The sequence below is a fragment of the Aegilops tauschii genome, chromosome 6 (assembly GCF_002575655.3).
Source record: "Aegilops tauschii subsp. strangulata cultivar AL8/78 chromosome 6, Aet v6.0, whole genome shotgun sequence".
NCBI lineage: Eukaryota > Viridiplantae > Streptophyta > Magnoliopsida > Poales > Poaceae > Aegilops > Aegilops tauschii.
The window spans coordinates 310,491,990-310,509,330 of record NC_053040.3 but is presented as its reverse complement, the minus strand read 5'-3'; the positions used below and the strand labels follow the sequence as shown (position 1 = coordinate 310,509,330).

Below are 17,341 nucleotides of genomic sequence, written 5' to 3'. Positions count from 1 at the left end.
TATACCTTTAATCTGCACTGAAATCCGCAAACTTTTCTAGGGGGTGTAACTGAAGCAAAGTTCATATCATCATTCCAGATCAAATCCTTTCTTATGTGGCCACATATCAACATGCGCATATCTGCTACACTTTAACTGTTGGACATATTGCTTTTTAGTTTGCCAACATTTGCGCCATACAACGTCGCAATTAAATCTTTATCATATACAACCTGCTTTTTAGCTTTTGTGGTGCTCTTGTCACCAAAAGCTTAGCACCACTTTATCAATCCAATTTTGATTTGATGACTCACATCTTCATCAATATCATCATCTTCGACAACATCGATCACAAATATTATAGGTGTCCTTCTAGGTACCTCTTGCCCGTCAAGGCTAATCTCCTCCTCCTCGTGCCTAGTAGTATTGAAACCTCACCTCATATACTTCGTGTGATGTTGCTTTGTCAGAACTGTTCTTCTCGTTGTTTCTTCAGTCATGTCCTCCCTTCTTTCCAGTTTAAAAGGCCCAGGTGTATCCTTAGATTGACAGTTTGACTAATGTAATATAATTTGTATGCCACAAAAAAATATACCATCAAGAAATAAATATAAGACCTGAAGTTTCCAATAATATTTTTTGTGTGTGATATATAACTCTTGCTACATTGGTCAAACGACTATCGTCACATAAAAGGCTGTCTCCATTAACAGAAGCTCTCCTTATGTGTCATCTCAACATCTTCGTTATGAAATGATACCAAGAGCAAAGCACGGGCCATGGGGAGTGGTCGCCTCCCTCCATCTCTATTAGTACAGCCCACAACGAAATATGTGAAGTTGACACGTCATCTTTGTCCACTTATACAATAGTAAGTCATATTTGCATGATGTGTAATTAATATGTGGCTCATCTTTTCCCCGGCAAAGGGTGTTGGAACATGTGCTACAACCGGTTGTAAGTTTATAGCTTGTTTCTCTCCTCTCTCATTAAACTAGGCAAAAATCTGATATGATACCTCTTATAGCCTTATTGTGCTTCCAACATATTCTTTCAAGGGCGGAGGGAATATGAGTCAGTATTTTGTAATGATACTTTGATAATCGATTTGAGCAGTAACATATGAGTCATCATATGTCATAAAAATTATAAGGATTAAAATTATTTTAACTATTGACACAAAGTTATAATTTTGCAACACATAACTCATATTTTACTGTTTAAACTGATGGTCAAAGCTAATCTCGAAATACATAAATGCCATTTAAGCAGGGACCGAGGGGTAGTACCCTGGAAAAAGATCCCCATGCACAGTATTTTACGGTTGTGGTATAATCGTATAGTTGACTACTCCCTCCGTTCTAAAATAGATGACTCAACTTTGTACTAACTTTAGTACAAAGATGAGTATCTATTTTGGAACGGAGGGAGTATATCCTATAAACACAATATTTAGGAAAATGTAATGTGATGGTCTGGGGGAGTCAATTGTAGAAAACTACCACATTTGCGGCTAGGTTTGCGGAAAATCACCAAGTCGATAATCCGTTGCAAAAGCCACCGCAATTTCACTAAACTCTTTGCAGAAAGCACTGATCGGGTGATTTGGCCCATTTGATCATTTTCTGACAAGTGGGGCCGGATTGTAAGGAGCTTAACTGGACAACAATTAGCACACACACCCCTAGATATTTACAAAAAACGCAATCAGACCCCCACCCTTGACAACCACGAAGAACTGGCCCTGCCGTCTGGTACAGCGACGCCCTCGTCGGCGTCGGAGACGGCTACGGCCGCGGCAAATGACGAGGAGGCAGCTGGGGTGCGCTCGTTTCCGAGGCGTTGGCCTGCCGGTGCTGCAGCGACGATGGCGGCCGGGTCGGCGTCGTGGAGCACGCGCCGGGAGCCGAGGCGGAGGAGCAGCACCCTCCTCCGACGTGGTCAAGGGTGGGGGTGGAGGGGAAGCAGGCGACGAGCTGAGTCCACCTGTTGGACAAGTTGTTTCCGTCGCCCTCCTCCACAAAGGAGGACGAGCTCGAACCAGAGGCCCCTCCGGCGCCGTCCACATTAGAAGCTCGGGTAGGAGCAGTGCACGGCGGCTCAGGGCGTCCACGCCATGGAGAGAGGGCGGCGGGTGGGCTTCCAGCGGCGGCGGCGCGGTCAGCTACGAGGGCGCGGTGCAGTCAGCTGCGAGGGCGCGCGGCGGCTACCTCCTCCCGATTGGAGAATGCGGAGCGAAGCGGCCGGCGGCGGCGGCATTGCGGCTGTTCCAGCGGCGAGGGCGGCGGCAGCGGGAGCCCTGAGCCGTCGTGCCGGCATCCCGGCCTGGGCGCCACCGTGCCGGACGGATGGCAGCAGCGCGGCGGCGGGCGCGTAGTGGATAGGGCGTCTGTGTTCCATGGGGAGGGTCTGATTGCTTTTGTTTTTTAGATCTAGGGGTGTATGTGTTATTTTTTTGCTAAGTCAATTCCTTACAATCTGGCCCCACCTGTAAAAAAGTGATTAAACGGGTCAAATCATCCGATCAGTGTTTTTTGCAACGACTTAACAAATTTTCCGGTGTTTTCTGCAACGGATTAACGAGTTGGTGGTTTTCTGCAAACCTAGCCGCAAATGTTGTGGTTTCTTGCAATTGACTCGGTCTGGGGACTGGGGTTGACATCCCAATCAAGAGATTCTCAGAACACAGTACCCTACAATTTCACACCAAATGAAATCTATATATGTGGACCGGCGCACTCCTTACCCTACAATGAGTGCCCTCTACATTTTTTGCTAAGGCTGGGGGCGCTGCCATGAGCTGAAGACTGGCCTCCCGGCAGCCGAGGTGTGGGAGGTCTATGGAAGACTCCTCCTTGGTCTAAAGGTGACGGTCTTCGGGTCAGTGGCATTGACTATCGGCTTCATGGTGCTTCGTGAGTATCCACGCATTATCCGAGCAGAGGTGTGAGCAGGATGATCCAATTTTCATGTCTAATAAGTCAGGTTTGTTCTATAGTGTGTGCTTTGTCCGGTTTGCTGTACCTAGAAGTGGTGTATGGGGGTGTGTTCGGAGCAGGCTCCATGTCTCTACGCGGTCGAATAAGGCGGGAAAGTATGCACAGAAACATATATAACAGACTTATTTCCTGTGTACATGAATGAAGAATTAAGATTCAACCTTTCGTACATATCTTTTTTTCTCTTTTTTTTTGGAATTTTTCTGGGCCTCTAGCACCTCGAAGTAATGCGTGTAATTTTTTTTGAACGAAAGGGGTTGCCCCCCTGCCCCAATTTTATAAATTGAAGCAGAACGAAAGCCAGTCACATACAAGTCTTGCACTGATCAGGGAAATTAAAGCTACTCTACAGGGGGCCTACTTCATCCAGAGCTTGAGAGCAGAAGTTCTCTTCGCATAACACTGAATCAACTCCTTTAACTTTTATATTACAGAACCCATGAGCAAAAGAAAGCGAAGCCAAAGTAGGATCTTGGGTTGCGAGCATCAGCTTCAGCCTCTCCCCTTTCCAGCTCATGGGTTCTTGTGGTTGGAGATGGTGGCGTCGTACCTGGTTAGAATCTGAACCCATATACATCGACCAGCAAGGTCTTTTTCCTCACAGAATATGCATTCAGCAACCCTAGCTTCAGGCGGGTAATTAATTTCATTTGGGTGATTAATAATCCATGCTAGGAATCCCTGGATTGGAATATCAGAAAGAGAGGTTCATCAAGGTTGACAATGAAAACTTTGTCAAGGAGGCACTGGTAGTAGAAGGAGGTTTCCTCGATCTAGGATTTCTTAAGTACTGTATTTGGTACGATTTGAGGTTGTGTGAGATGCAGATAAGACATCTACAATAAGATCAACCATCGAACATGAAGTTGACTGACGAGCACACGGGCATCGTGTCCTTTGTCTGTAGCTACCCCCCCCCCCCCCCCCACCCACCCCACCTCTCGTCCCCCGCGTCGCCGCCCTGGCGACACAGGCGGAAGACCCAAACCGCGCCGCCGGCTACCCTCCTCGTCGCTCTCCCTCCCCTCGCCGTCGCCGGAGGACACCGCCGAGCTAAGCTCGCGCGGCGGACGGCGGCGGCGGGGCCCTGTTCTCGCCTGGCGGCGGCAGATCTCGGTGGGGGAGGCTCGGTCCACCTCGGCTACACTGCGCGGTAGTTCCAGCGACTGCTCGCAGCGGCCCTCATCTCCGGCGATTCAAAGGGGTTGGCGCCTCTTTCTTCTCCGCGGTGCAGCTGCTGGCTCGCGGATCTGACCTTCGACCGGCGGCGCCTCTTCGGCGGCCAGGGTGGCGTGGCAGCTCCCCTTCTGCCATGTAGGTGCTCGTCTCCGCGCGGATCTGCACCAGGCCGGCTTCTAGAGGCTTCCTCGACAGTCCTGTGGCGGTGGCTCGCCGATCTGGGCGGCTGTGGCCGGATCGACGGGTTGCGCGGGTTTGGCTCGGCAGCTCGTTCCGGCGAGTTCGGGATGGGGTGGCAGCCCTCCCTCTCAGCTTGTCCTCTCCGACGTGTTTGGGCGGGGTGGCAGCCCCCCTTCTTGGTCCTGGTGCTCGGCGTTCTGGTCTTTGGTCTGTTCTGCGGCAGTGTGGCTGTGGCGGGTTGCCTGATCTGGCCTGCGGCTGGGTCTGGCTCGCTAGCGCTTTGTTGGCAGAGAGGTGGGTGGCTCCTGCGTGGTGGTGACGCCGTCATCCCACAGGAGGTGTGTGGGCCAGTGGCGGTGCGGGCCGGCAGCGCTTTGTCGTCGGTGGCGTGGGGATGTGCTGTCAAGTCTACTCCGAGCGAAAGTTTGCCCGGCTCTTGCCGGCCGGCGGTGGCGGCACCTACGGGCGTCGTTTCCCTTCTTGAAGGCGCCGTCGTGGAGTTTCTTCGACACGCTTCATTCTCGGATCTGGTTCTTTGGGCGAAAGCCTAGACCCATCTGGGTTGGGCAACGACGTCGCCCCCGCGGCGTTTCCCCCTTTGGGGCGTTGCTTTGAAGACCGATGATCCTTCTCCACGCTTCCCTTGGGCTGGACATACACGGCATCACGTTGGCAGGTGGCCAACCGATGATGCGAGGTGGGTGTGGTGTTGTGATGTGTGTGGTGACGACGATGGTGGCGAGCAGAGCTGGGTCGCGGCTTGTCCTTCTGATGTCGAAGGTCCGGTGCGCCAATGGATGTGCCTATGCTGATTTCTGGCTGTGACAGAGAAGTCGGAGCTGCGGGCGGCAGGGCCACTGCGGCAATGATGACTCCATGAGGGCGGTTTTCAGTGGACGGTGCTCTCCGGATGTTGCGTTGGACTAGGTCGATGCGAATCTTGCAACTTTCTCCTGTGAAACTCGTCAGCAAAATCGGAGCTGTCCTGTCATCGACGCTTTGGTCGACTGTTTGGCGTTTGTGGCCAAGTCGTCCACGAATGCCCCATGTGGGGTTTGTAATCTTGGTTTTCGCCCGGTTTTCCTCTAATTAACCAGGCAACTCTCTTCTTCTTAATCAATGAAAATCCGTTTCAAAAAAAAAAAACAGTACTGTAGCTTGTGTTGCTGAGACCATCACAAAGCATATCAAGGCGCAGAAGGGAGGTGGGCAAGGCCGCGAGCAAACTTTACAAGAACAAATCATCCCATCAGGTCGTTGCATGGAATAAGTTACAGCGGCTTCCTTTGTAATCTGTACCGACTGTTTTACTGCTTACATTTCTCGTATGTTTACATGCTGGTGTCAATCATAGTGAAGCACCCCGGAGACCGTCTATGATTTGGATGATTCTCGGCATGATGCAGCTCCAGGGACACAGCAAATCAATACAATTGCCTCAAATGCGTGGAACCAAAAAATGGAGCAATTTACCGTACTTTGAAGTCTTGTTTAGAATTTGAAAACCCATATCAATTATGGTAGTACCCTGATTTGGGATGTAACACATCATTCCTGTTTCTGTGGTGCTTTTTTATCTTTTGTATGTCACCACCCAAAAAAAAGTTTGTATGTCATCACTTCCCTTCAGGACATGCTTTTTGTTTCGAATAACCAGAACAATTCATTTTCCAGCTGCTGTATATACCACACACAAACACGTGAACGAGGAAAACATTCATTTTTCGGCTCTTTAGACAGCAAATCGCGCAACAGGAGAATGCCATAATTGAGAGTTTAGCATTCTCTTATCCAAAGATTGCACCACATACAGTTTGAAGGTATGCTGACAGTTCGACAAGATGCTCACAGAAGGCAAATACATGCTCATCATCAAGGTTCTTGCCTGGAACAAGAGGAAATGCATGCATTACATAGGGTAAAGCTGAGGCTCAAGTCGTCCAAGTGTGGAGCAGATTGAACACCCTCAGAAACAGTCAAAGTATAGCTCATGCTTCCGCTTCGCATCAGTCACTCTGCATTTGATGGACCTGGAGGTTTCTCCTTGGGATGCTTCGATCCATAGTGATCAATCAACTGCTTCTCGTTGGCCAGTTGCGCCTGCACACACATATATAGGTAATGTTATATACAGTACATAAGTTGACACTGCATCAATCACGAGGAACGAACATGTATCCATGTAAAGCTAGCAGGAGTATATCCGGTTTTCTAACTTGATTCGTATGATCTTATCATGCTGGTTGCAGGATTCAGATCGGCTACTCGCCATCATCTACTCTGCCCCAGAATTACTACTAGCCCAAAAGGGGAACAGGACAGCGCGCACGGGATCGGATGCGGATGGAGACCCTGACTGAGGCTTCAGATCCGTGCCGAGATAGTAGGGATTAGGAAGAGGAAGAAGAGAGCGCGTGCGCTGACCTTGCAGATTGGGCAGACGACCTTGAGGCCGACGGCGCGGGCCTCGAGCTGCGACCCCTTGGACTTTTGGTTCTTCTCCGCGCTCTTCCGCTGCGCGTCGATCTTCTGCTTCCCCCGCGTCATCCCGCCGCCCCTCCTCCGATCGATCGATCCCCCAAGTCCCCAACTCCGTCCAAACAACCACCCTCGCCCCTTCTCGATCCTCCCGTTGCCCTTTTTTCCTTTCTTTTTTTGAGAGAAAGAAATATCCTCCTGTTGCCTTCCCTTCCGCTGTCTGGCGGGTCATCGTGGGCCTAGCTACGCGTCTCATGTTCCTGTGGGCTGTGGGTGGGCCTTTCCCCCTCCATTCGCCACCATATCCAACCACATGGCTTACAAATTTTTGGGTTCTCATCTATTTTCTAAAATCTATTTTTTTAATTCCCTAAAAAAATCTATTTAAAAAAATGGGTTCTTCAAATGTGAGTAATAGAAGAATTTCGTTATTCCACGAGATCCGTCCTAAAATAAGTGTCTCAACTTTGTACTAGTTTCAGTACAAAGTTGTACTAGAGTTGAGACACTTATTTTGAGACGGAGGGAGTATCTCACAAACAATAAAGCTATTCCGAGATCTGTCCATATCTCCCTTCTTCACTCGTAGATCAATGGCCCCCAAGCAATCAGACTATGAAAATGGATCGACCACTCTATTGTAATGCAAGCAAGAAGTCCTCTCTTATTGTGGATGGTTCAGCCTCAAGATGCACTTATGCAACTTGACGGAATCATGTTGCAAAAGGTGAAAAACAATGCGATCGTTATGAAATTATCAATAAATTTTTAAAAATGACATGTATAGAGGAGAGCACACTGAATAGACACGCAGCCTTATCATTATATTGTTTTTATTTCTTTTTGATGAGTCATGTGTAACCTTAATTAGTTGAAAACACATACGAGTTAGGGAAAAGGCGTATATATTGATTGTTGTAAATCACATTGAAAGAACAGTACAAATGTGAATCTTGAGATTTACGCTGCATGTATTCATGTTGCAACTCGCAACTCAGACCAAGCAAGCATGGCAAAACTTAGTTCCTTTTGCATCGCAGGAACTCCAAATGCACATGCATATGAATGTCAATTGGAAGGCAAGATCCAAGTGCTCTTTTTTAGAAGAACAGGGAGGTCTCTCCCTGATTCCATTGCCAGAATGAAATCACATACAGTATTCAGCGTTTCCATTACAAACCTAAAAGAGGGAACCCACACCCAACATGTGGGGTTCAGCAAATTTACTAGGTCCAAACGAACTTACAGAGAAAACTAAAACCCTTTTTTGTACGACACAAGCGTCAGGAGGGGGTGGGACAAAAGGCAGCGAGTAAAACACAGCAACACGCATCTTTTGAAAGCTCCATCACATCATGACCGGGGCTCCAGATCTCCTGAACTTGAAGGGCGGCGCCAAGGTAGCTTGCGGCAACCAGCAAGGCATGAGAGTTGACACCGGGCTGCTTGTGGCGTCCTTGTCCATCGAGTCTCTTTTCTTGGCCCAGGATTGGAAGCCGTTGTCCTCCCCCGAGATTCTCAGCTTACTCCAGCGAGAATCGACCTCATTCTTCCTCATTGTCAGCCACTCAGGATCCGCAGGGGTTGCCGAACGAAGCTTGTCAGAGAGCTCAGGAATTCCTCCAGCTTTGCTTTCCCTGCTTCCGGAGATAGGACAACCCAGAATTTGAGCATTCTGATAATCAAACCCCAAATCTGGGTAATAGAAGTCCAAATGGTATTGTTAAAAATTATAGAGTTCCTATGTTTCCACAAACACCACAGGACAACAAAACTAATGGTATTTAATGCAGAGTTTTTCTTGTTAGAAACCTAGAAACGTGCAACAGATTCAAAATCTGTGCCTATCCGTGTTTGGAAGAATTCACCAAGAAAGGACCATATACTCCTGGCTACTATACACTCAAAGAATAAGTGGAAGTTGGTTTCATTCTCTGCACAATATGCACAGTCTAGAGGCTTAATGATGTGCCTCTTTCTAAGGTTATCTCTAGTCATTACTTTGCGAGGAAGACATGTATTTTGGGTGGCACAACAAGTTTCCACACAGCAGGGATAAACAACGGTTGCACACCCCCTAAAGTTTGTTCTCTAATTCTCTCTACTGTTCTCCTACAGGCAGCTCAGCGCAAGCTATATAGGTACTGCAATGGCAAGATCAGGAAACGAGGATCTGGGTTTATCCTTTTTTTGTTTTTTTCGAAAAGGGGGACTCCCCGGCCTCTGCATCAGAACGATGCATACAACCAACTTATTAAAAAATAAATAGGTTCAACAAGGTCTTAGAGTCTCAGAACGAAAATAAAAGAGAGCTCACAAAGAGCCAAAAGGGCCAAAAACAAACTGGCCATAAAAAGCCACAACCGGCTGGCATAAGAGAGACAGGTAAACTAATTGTCTATCATATTACATGACCACCATCCAAACCGGTTGAAGATATCCCGTGCTACCATCTCCCAGCGGATAGATCCAGTAACCAAACGCTCCCTGGCCTCCGTCGGAGTGAGTAGCGACCACATACGGATCAACGCAGTGGCTCAGAAAATAACCTGCAAAAAATGAATATTTGTTGTTCTGTTAAAAATCAATTCATTTCTGCAGTTCCAGACTGCCCACAATAAAGCACAAACTCCTACGCGAATATGTCTCGCTGTTTCGGGCTCTATCCCGTTAAGCTACGTTCCAAATAACGTGTTGACAGAACTCGGTGGAGTAATATTAAATGCAATATGGACTGTCCGCCATAGGACTTTGGCTAACGGGCAATCAAGAAAAAGTTGTTTGATGGTTTCATCCCGATCACGGAAACTACACCTAGTAGGTCCTGTCCAATTACGCTTTGCCAAATTGTCCTTGGTTAATATTACTTGTTTATGGACAAATCACATAAACACTTTGATTTTCAAAGGAACTTTGACAGCCCAAACATGTTTGGAACTAGGAATCGAGCTTGAATTGATAACATCAACATGCATTGATTTAACAGTAAACTCTCCAGACCTAGTAAGCTTCCAGCGTAATTTATCGGGTTGTTGAGATAGCTGAACCTCCATCAGTCTACTTATTAAATGGAGCCATTCTTCCCAATGATTGCCAACAAGCGTCCTTCTGAACTGAATATTAAGGGGGTTGGATTGAAGTACCGTTGCAACGAACGCCTCACGTCGTTGAACAATACGATACAGAGACGGGTATTGAATGGCAAGGGGGGTCTCTCCGAGCCAAGTATCCTCCCAGAATCACGTACTAGCACCGTTGCCAATAATAAACTTTGTCCTATTAAACAAGGTTAATTTGACTTTCATAAGCCCTTTTCAAAAAGGTGAGTCAGTCGGCCTTGCTGTCACCTGTGTCAAAGTTTTGGAGTGAAGATACTTGTTACGGAGGATATGCGCCCAAGTGGCATCAGTCTCAATCAATAACTTCCACAGCCACTTGCTGAGAAGACATTTGTTCTTGACCTCAAGATTCTCAATACCAAGACCCCCTTGGTCTTTCGGTCGACAGATGATATCCATTTGGCGAGTCGGTATTTTCTTTTTAATTCATCGCTCTGCCAGAAAAATCGTGATCGATAGAAGTTCAGTCTTTTCCTAACTCCAATTGGGACTTCGAAGAATGACAAAAGAAACATAGGCATACTCGTGAGAACCGAGTTAATCAGAATTAATCGGCCTCCGTATGACATGAGCTTGCCCTTCCAGCAACTCAGTTTCTTTTCAAAACGGTCCTCGATGCACTTTCATTCTCTGTTTGTCAGCTTACGATGGTGGATTGGTATACCTAAGTACGTAAAAGGTAAAGTCCCCAATTCGGACCCAAACAATTGCCTATATGCCTCTTGTTCGTCATTGGCTCTATCAAAGCAGAACAATTCGCTTTTGTGAAAGTTAATCTTTAACCGGTCAATTGTTCAAATAAGCATAACACTAGCTTCATATTTCTCGCTTTGGCCAAGTCATGCTCCATAAAGATGATCGTATCATCGGTATACTGAAGGATAGACAATCGAATCTGGGTTTATCCTGTACAAGGCAGAAATCGAATCCCAGCGATGAGGTCTGGATGTGTGCTCATCTTGAGCTTTGTAATGTCTTCTTCTTCATCAATGAAATGCTGCTGATTTGCTTTTCGTCAAAAAGGTCCATGTGCTTGTACCCAGTCAGCTCCTCGTAATCTTTGTTCCACTGCGGCGCTTGGCTGGCCGTCGGGTAGAGAGAGGGTCAGCCTGGCGAGGAAGAAGGCCGACGCTGCGATAGCCGACGGCAGGCATCCGTAGTCGAGGAGGCGCTGTCTGGGCGAGGTAACGCGCCAACCGCCGAACCTCCCAAGTCTTGTTCTCCTTTGCTGTACCTGGCGAAGTGGTCCACGAAGGTGTAGGCCGTGCGACAGTCGAGCTCGTACCGGAGCAAAGCCAACATGTCGAGCTCCATGTGAATAACCTCTTTGCTCGTGGCTACCCGGCCGAACACGCAGTACAAACAGGCTCTGGAAAATTTAAAAAATCACATTGAAGTTCCTAGCGGGCGACGGTCTTCTTACTCCCGAACCGGCATCAACAAGGTAGATCACCGCCCTTATTCACTCAGTACGCGATACACCACAAACGCTTGAAGAGTGCATTTTAGCAGATGGTTCCAACTGACAGTTACAGATTACAAGCAAAGCAAGAAAAGGAGGCATGTACTTATTCTGCTTGTCGGTGCAATACATGGGCAAACCTCGACTTGCATCTACCAAGAGCAATTTATTCGACAAGTCAACACATTACCACAGAGGAAACAAGTCATCCTAAACAAGACCACAGCCGCACGAAAAGCTGAGCTGCCTACACATTCTGCTCAGCTCAACCAAAACCAAGTGACCCTTCTTGGGTCGTCGTTGCACATGACTTCTTATTACAGTGGAAGAGAGTAGCCGCGGAGGTACTTGGAGTCCACCCTGGATTCACGGATTAGTGCCGCCCGGCCTGTTCTCGCAACCTGCCATGTGTGGAACACCACAGAGAGGAAAGCATCCGGTTAGTTTTCAAGAAATAAAAAGTGGTTGAACACAAATACATCATTCTGTTACATGTGGAACATAAGATTTATAGTTCCAGGGAGCATAGGAACAACATTAGCACATCATATTGCAGGTATAAATGCATGTCCAGATGATTGAAAATGACTCTGTGCCAAAAAAAAAAAGTCCTGCCATGCCCTGAATCCTCAGCACAGACAGCAAACTAGTCTTAACATCTAGAGATGTTTCCATTGTTTATCTTTATAGAATGCACTACTGTCCTTCTTTCTCTAACTGACACAGAATCGCCTCGAAGTTGTTCCAGGGACCTACAATTGTACCCTGAAATCCTCATCACAGGCTGCAGACAAAACTTAACATCTAGTAGAAATGTTTTCCATTAATTATTTTGATAAACTCCAATTGACTGCTGAGTATGTTGACAAACAATACCAAGCATTTATCATGGTAAGAATGCGTGCTCAAATACGTGGACAGAAATTACTTGCAAACTTAGATTCCATCACATAACAATCGACTTACAAGAATGAAATTCACATTATTTCACATCATCAATAGGGCAGCAAAACGGAAGAAAAATACTGAAAAGCTCATCTAGAACTACTTGTTCCCACTCACAAGAAATCAACAACTAAGAGGTGAAAACAATCGACATACCTCACATATGCCATAAGGCTCCAACAGTCTTTGTAGTGCAACCATCTTGTCAAGATCCCCAGTGAGCTACAAAGTATCAGAAGGTATAATTATGCAAGAGTTTTTGTCAGTGATTAAATAGCCTTACATAAAGCAGAATAATAGTTGCAGTCATGTCAAACATTCAATCTTTTTATGCCAACAATTCATCCTGTTACTAGTTTACTACCAAATCACTACAACAACAACTCCGTCTATGTTGTCTCAGCATAGCCGGTCCCAAGCCCGGGTAAAGGAGGAGGGTTGTGATAGGCTTGGCGAGCCAACGTGAAAACTCAGCCACTCTTATGGAGATGAAACCCAAAATATTTACTACCAAATCACTGTTCCCATAAAAGAGCAAATCAGGGCATGGTGTGTTAGAAAAAACATCAGACAGACAGATACCTAACTATGAAAGAAGCTCACCTGTAGCGTAACTGTGTGATCAGAAAGATCCACACATTCTGCCCGGAAGATATTACCAATATCTAGTATCTCCCTCCGAGCAGCAGTGTTTCCAGATACTTTGATAACCATCAGTTCTCTTTCGGCAAAAGGTAAGTCAGTCAAATCATCAACCTGGAATGGTCACATGTTTTGCATTAGCCCAAAGTATTTGCTAGCACAAATGATTGATCTAACAAATTGCATGTCATTTACCTTATGTACATCGATAAGCTTGTAAAGCTGCTGAACTAACTTCTCAATGGATTCATCAGTTCCAGGAACAACTGTTGTAATACGTGAAATGCCTTCCTTTTCAGCTGGGCCAACAGCAAGGCTCTGGGCAGTAGTACGGTCTCATTGATAACAAGCCTGGCCCATACACAACAAAAATAAACAGAAGTTTTGACAAACCTGTATACTGTACCCCCTGCGAGCAAAGACCCCTGTTATAATGTTGAGGACACCAGGACAATCATTCACAAGGATGGAGAGAGTATGTGAGCGAAGCCCGTTTGACTGTACCAAACAAAGTCATCATTAGCTTAGAAGCTGCACCATTACTACAGCACATATTATCATGTCGATTAAGCACTGTGATGCTTAAAGCTACAGAGGCCTTCGCTTATATTTGACGTTTGCAAAATAAATGAAGATGCAAAATGAGAACACACTGCAGTCAAAATAGAATTAGATCCAGCTTTGAATAAACAGTGCATGCAGACTATAGGTCATTTTAATTAAAAAACAAATGATGTTTCTTTTGCAAAACTGGAATTCTTTGAACTTACATCTTCATCATCAAGAACACCCCAATGGGCATCAAGTACTTGGTTCATGGACAAGCTCTCATAAGGTTCCACAGGATAAACATCACCCTGCACACACAGTTCAAAGTCAAAACAACCACATCTTATAAGAATCAGTAGCAATAGACATACATACTGTAATAGTGTATCTCAGATGTTTACTGCAAGTCTGGAAATATTTTACTCAGTTATGTTGCTTCGGTTGCACATTTAAAGTCTTTGTGGTGATTCCTAAGTGTGGTCTTCAGTTTTATATGAATGCAGGTCTCCACAGTTTCGCTGTATGAACTCTACTATTCTTTCTATTTTTTGATTTCCTATAACCAGGTATACAAATTAATTTTTCTCTAAAAAGAATCACTTATGGAGCGATGGCTACACTGGGATTTCTACTGGTGGCAAAGAAGTTTAGTTGCATTTGTTTGCATTAAATAACTCTTAAAGATATACCAGTTCGCAAGATCTTTCTTTTCTTGCACCTGAAAATCTTTCTTGCATTATCCACACACAAGAGGCATCTCTCAAGCATAGCTTACCAAGTATTTAATCTGCAAACAGCAGTGTCCTTACAGGTACTCCTAAAGCCTACACGGCCCCTTTTATAACGGTTACAACAGGACAAGAAGAACAAGAGGAAATGGGCAACAAACATGGAGTTAGTCATATAAGCACAGAAACATACCCCGGCACTGGATGATTGATCAAAACTGCCATTAACCGTCTTATTCACAGAGGTAAGAGGATTTTTGCGCGATGCTTCTACAAGGTCTGGGTAAGAAGCAGCAGAAAACCCCCAGAAACGAGCAGCTGCTCCGATCTTTTCACGCCTCAAAGCAATCTAACAATGTTGGGAGATAAAAATTAGCTAATGAAGAAAATATGCCCGTGGGCGTAGGCAGCAAATGATTCAGAAAAATATGCCCATGCATGTAGGCAGCAAATGATTCAGAAAATACTTTTCCCGTTCGACAAATTTCTTCGATCCCAAATTTCCTTAGGTTCCTTTGTGCCGCAACGATTTTCCCAGGATCTCCAGTTACCTACAGCATTGATCAAATAAGCATCAAAGGCTTCACCCGGCATAAAACAAGGAACACATATACCATATGTAGAACTGTTGGAGATCAAGAGTTTTTACCTCCAGAGTTAGGCTGTTCTCAGAAATATCAACAACTTTCGCTCTGAAAACATTAGCTACAAACATGACCTATCAACCATGAGAAGAAACAGCACATTAAGAGTATTGTTGCAACTGTGTATGGAAGTACCAATATACTAATTCAGTGACTATGCAGATACAAGTCAACAGCATCTTACGTCAGCACGTTGATCTGGTTCAACATTGAGTTTTATAAGCATGAGCTCTCGTTCAACCTGAGGCTCCTTGGATAGATCTTCAACCTGCAATTTATTGGATTCAAATACGATATATATTAACAAACATTTATATGATCACAGAACAACATGCAATAAGAAAAGAAATCTGCAAACCAGGAACATACCAATGCTTGGGATAAAAAGGAAAACATCACATCACACTATTTAATTCATCTAGATGGTAGGAACGATAAGCAGACAACAGACAATTATGCAAGGTGATATGAAATCAGCTTAGATTTGTTAGAATAGCTGTTTTCTTTGGATATCCTGTATGTGCACAATGGCAGAATAAATTTTTCCATCTGTGAGTCCTTTCTTTTTAAGCATCTTCAGTATAACAATTATGATAAGGTTATATGGAAACAACTTAATACTCCTGATTCCATGCAACACAGTGATTTTTACCAAACATACAAACTGCTCATTACTTGGATTATAACCATGTGAATGTATGCTCGACATCACAGAAGACAAGGTACAGCAGTGATCAAAGTAACAGTATTTCCTTACATACAAACAAAATTTACAACACACTACACAACCAGGACACATCTGTATAGACATAAGAGTAAATTTCTCAACTTACACTTTTTGTTGCAAAATTATCAACTGATTACACGTTTAAGGGCCCACATGTGGCGCGTCCGGGCAGCCGGCCCTCAGGGCCTTTTCTTGACCGGGCCAGGAAGAGATTCTTCTTAGTGCAAAGCCCCACCAGTCACGTTTTTTTTTGGTTGCACGTTTAAAGACTAATATCACAAAAAGAGCTTTTATCTGATGTCGAAATGACTATTGAAGCTGTGATTATAATGGAATGGAGTATTACCACAGAATACGGCTAAGGTGTTTATGACTAAATTAGAAACTGCTATGCTCTAGCACTTTATACTGTACTCCCTCCATAAAGAAATATAAGAGATTCTTCTTAGTGCAAAGCCATGGGGGCGGTCTTCCCCCCACCAGTCGAGTTTTTTTTTGTTACACGTTTAAAGACTAATATCACATAAATTTACCTTTTCTTGCATACTGTAAAGGAATACTACTTTTTTTCAACTCTCTAATGGAGTACTGGTTTTACAACACAGTATCACAGGGCCTTGTACTACCATGCTATGCCTAGGTCTTTGGTTCAGTAAGCATGTATGTGTGTACACCTTGTAAGATATACAGGAATGGGGTACCGCAGAATACGGCTAAGGTGTTTATGACTAAATTAGAAACTGCTATGCTCTGGCACTTTATACTGTACTCCCTCCGTAAAGAAATATAAGAGTGTTTAGATCACTACTTTAGTGACCTAAACGCTCTTATATTTGTTTACAGAGGGAGTACTATATTGCTAGAGCTGAAAGAAAAATTTGAAGTCAGTGAAATCTTCTGAAGGCTGTTGAAACCAAGTGGCATGAAATCCAAATGTTGTCCTCGTCCGAACCATATACGGGGTAATAAACTGGTTCAAAATTTGGAACTGCGGACTCACATTCAAGACGTTGACGAGCTTATTGAGCTGCTCAATGACTTGCTTGAGCACCCTATCCGTCCCGGAGACGACGATTGTGAAGAGCGCCTTGTCCTTGTTGAGCCCCACGGCGAGCGACTCGATGTTGTAGCCTCTCCTGGCGAAGACCCCGGCGATCCTGTTTATCATGCCGCTCTCGTCCCCGACGAAGACCGAAATCGTGTGGCGCCGCACCCTGCAGTCCCGGCTAGCAACTCCCATCAAAAGTCAGCTCAAAAGAGTAACGCGCGCAGCGGGGAACACCGGGCGCGGCAAGAGGGGATTCATGCGCGAAGCATCAGAAACGGAGACCGCGTCGCATTGCGGCGGGGAGAGGCGCTTACGGATCCCTCTTGGCGCTCGTGTTGACCGCCGACACGGCGGCGGTCGCCTCGCCGCCGGCGGTCGCCCCCGCGGCGACTCCGCGGCGGCGCAGGGGCCGGAAGGAGGAGGCGCGCGCGGCGCACCCGGGGAGGCGGTCGCGGGCCGCCGGTGGCGACGGGCGGAGGTGGTGGGCGGTGGCGACGGACATGGATGGTTGTCGAGGGCGAAGTTGGTGGCTATCGGGAAGTGCGGGACGGGACAGGACAGTGTGTTGGTTTAACAGCAAAGTAGGGTTTATGAGGGGGAGAATTACGAAACTGACCCCCGCCGCGCGTGGCTTGCGGCGTGCCTGCCAGCGTGATACGCGA

The 17,341-nt window shown here is 46.0% G+C and overlaps 2 protein-coding genes across 3 annotated transcripts; both read right to left on the bottom strand.

The window, feature by feature from the left end:
- Nucleotides 1-6,081: 6,081 nt before the first annotated feature.
- Nucleotides 6,082-7,002, bottom strand: LOC120966474 (uncharacterized). Its single transcript, XM_040392546.3, has 2 exons — nucleotides 6,762-7,002; nucleotides 6,082-6,437 (listed from the first exon to the last, which is right to left on the bottom strand). Exons 1-2 carry the CDS (start codon nucleotides 6,882-6,884, stop codon nucleotides 6,348-6,350), a joined length of 213 nt encoding a protein of 70 aa, XP_040248480.1. The 5' UTR covers nucleotides 6,885-7,002; the 3' UTR covers nucleotides 6,082-6,347.
- A 4,409-nt stretch (nucleotides 7,003-11,411) lies between these two features.
- LOC109742996 (acetolactate synthase small subunit 1, chloroplastic) lies at nucleotides 11,412-17,299 on the bottom strand. 2 transcript variants are annotated; one of them, XM_020302092.3, is made up of 12 exons: nucleotides 16,994-17,299; nucleotides 16,632-16,845; nucleotides 15,089-15,172; nucleotides 14,910-14,978; nucleotides 14,728-14,811; nucleotides 14,454-14,609; nucleotides 13,754-13,840; nucleotides 13,377-13,481; nucleotides 13,179-13,301; nucleotides 12,945-13,097; nucleotides 12,498-12,563; nucleotides 11,412-11,797 (listed from the first exon to the last, which is right to left on the bottom strand). In XM_020302092.3, the coding sequence occupies exons 1-12, from the start codon at nucleotides 17,179-17,181 to the stop codon at nucleotides 11,714-11,716; spliced, it is 1,413 nt and encodes a 470-aa protein (XP_020157681.1). In that variant the 5' UTR covers nucleotides 17,182-17,299; the 3' UTR covers nucleotides 11,412-11,713. The 2 variants fall into 2 exon arrangements, with proteins under 2 accessions (XP_020157681.1, XP_020157680.1); XM_020302091.4 differs by having other exon boundaries at nucleotides 16,632-16,857; nucleotides 16,994-17,294.
- Between the last annotated feature and the right edge of the window lie 42 nt (nucleotides 17,300-17,341).

Coding starts and splice junctions, on each gene's coding strand:
- LOC120966474 (XM_040392546.3), bottom strand. CDS start 6,884: ATGACGCGGGGGAAGCAGAAGATCGACGCGCAGCGGAAGAGCGCGGAG. Junction 6,438..6,761: donor TCGTCTGCCCAATCTGCAAG/GTCAGCGCACGC, acceptor ATGTGTGTGCAG/GCGCAACTGGCCAACGAGAA.
- LOC109742996 (XM_020302091.4), bottom strand. CDS start 17,181: ATGTCCGTCGCCACCGCCCACCACCTCCGCCCGTCGCCACCGGCGGCC. Junction 16,858..16,993: donor ACGAGCGCCAAGAGGGATCC/GTAAGCGCCTCT, acceptor GGGAGTTGCTAG/CCGGGACTGCAGGGTGCGGC. Junction 13,482..13,753: donor GTGTTCTTGATGATGAAGAT/GTAAGTTCAAAG, acceptor TGTTTGGTACAG/TCAAACGGGCTTCGCTCACA.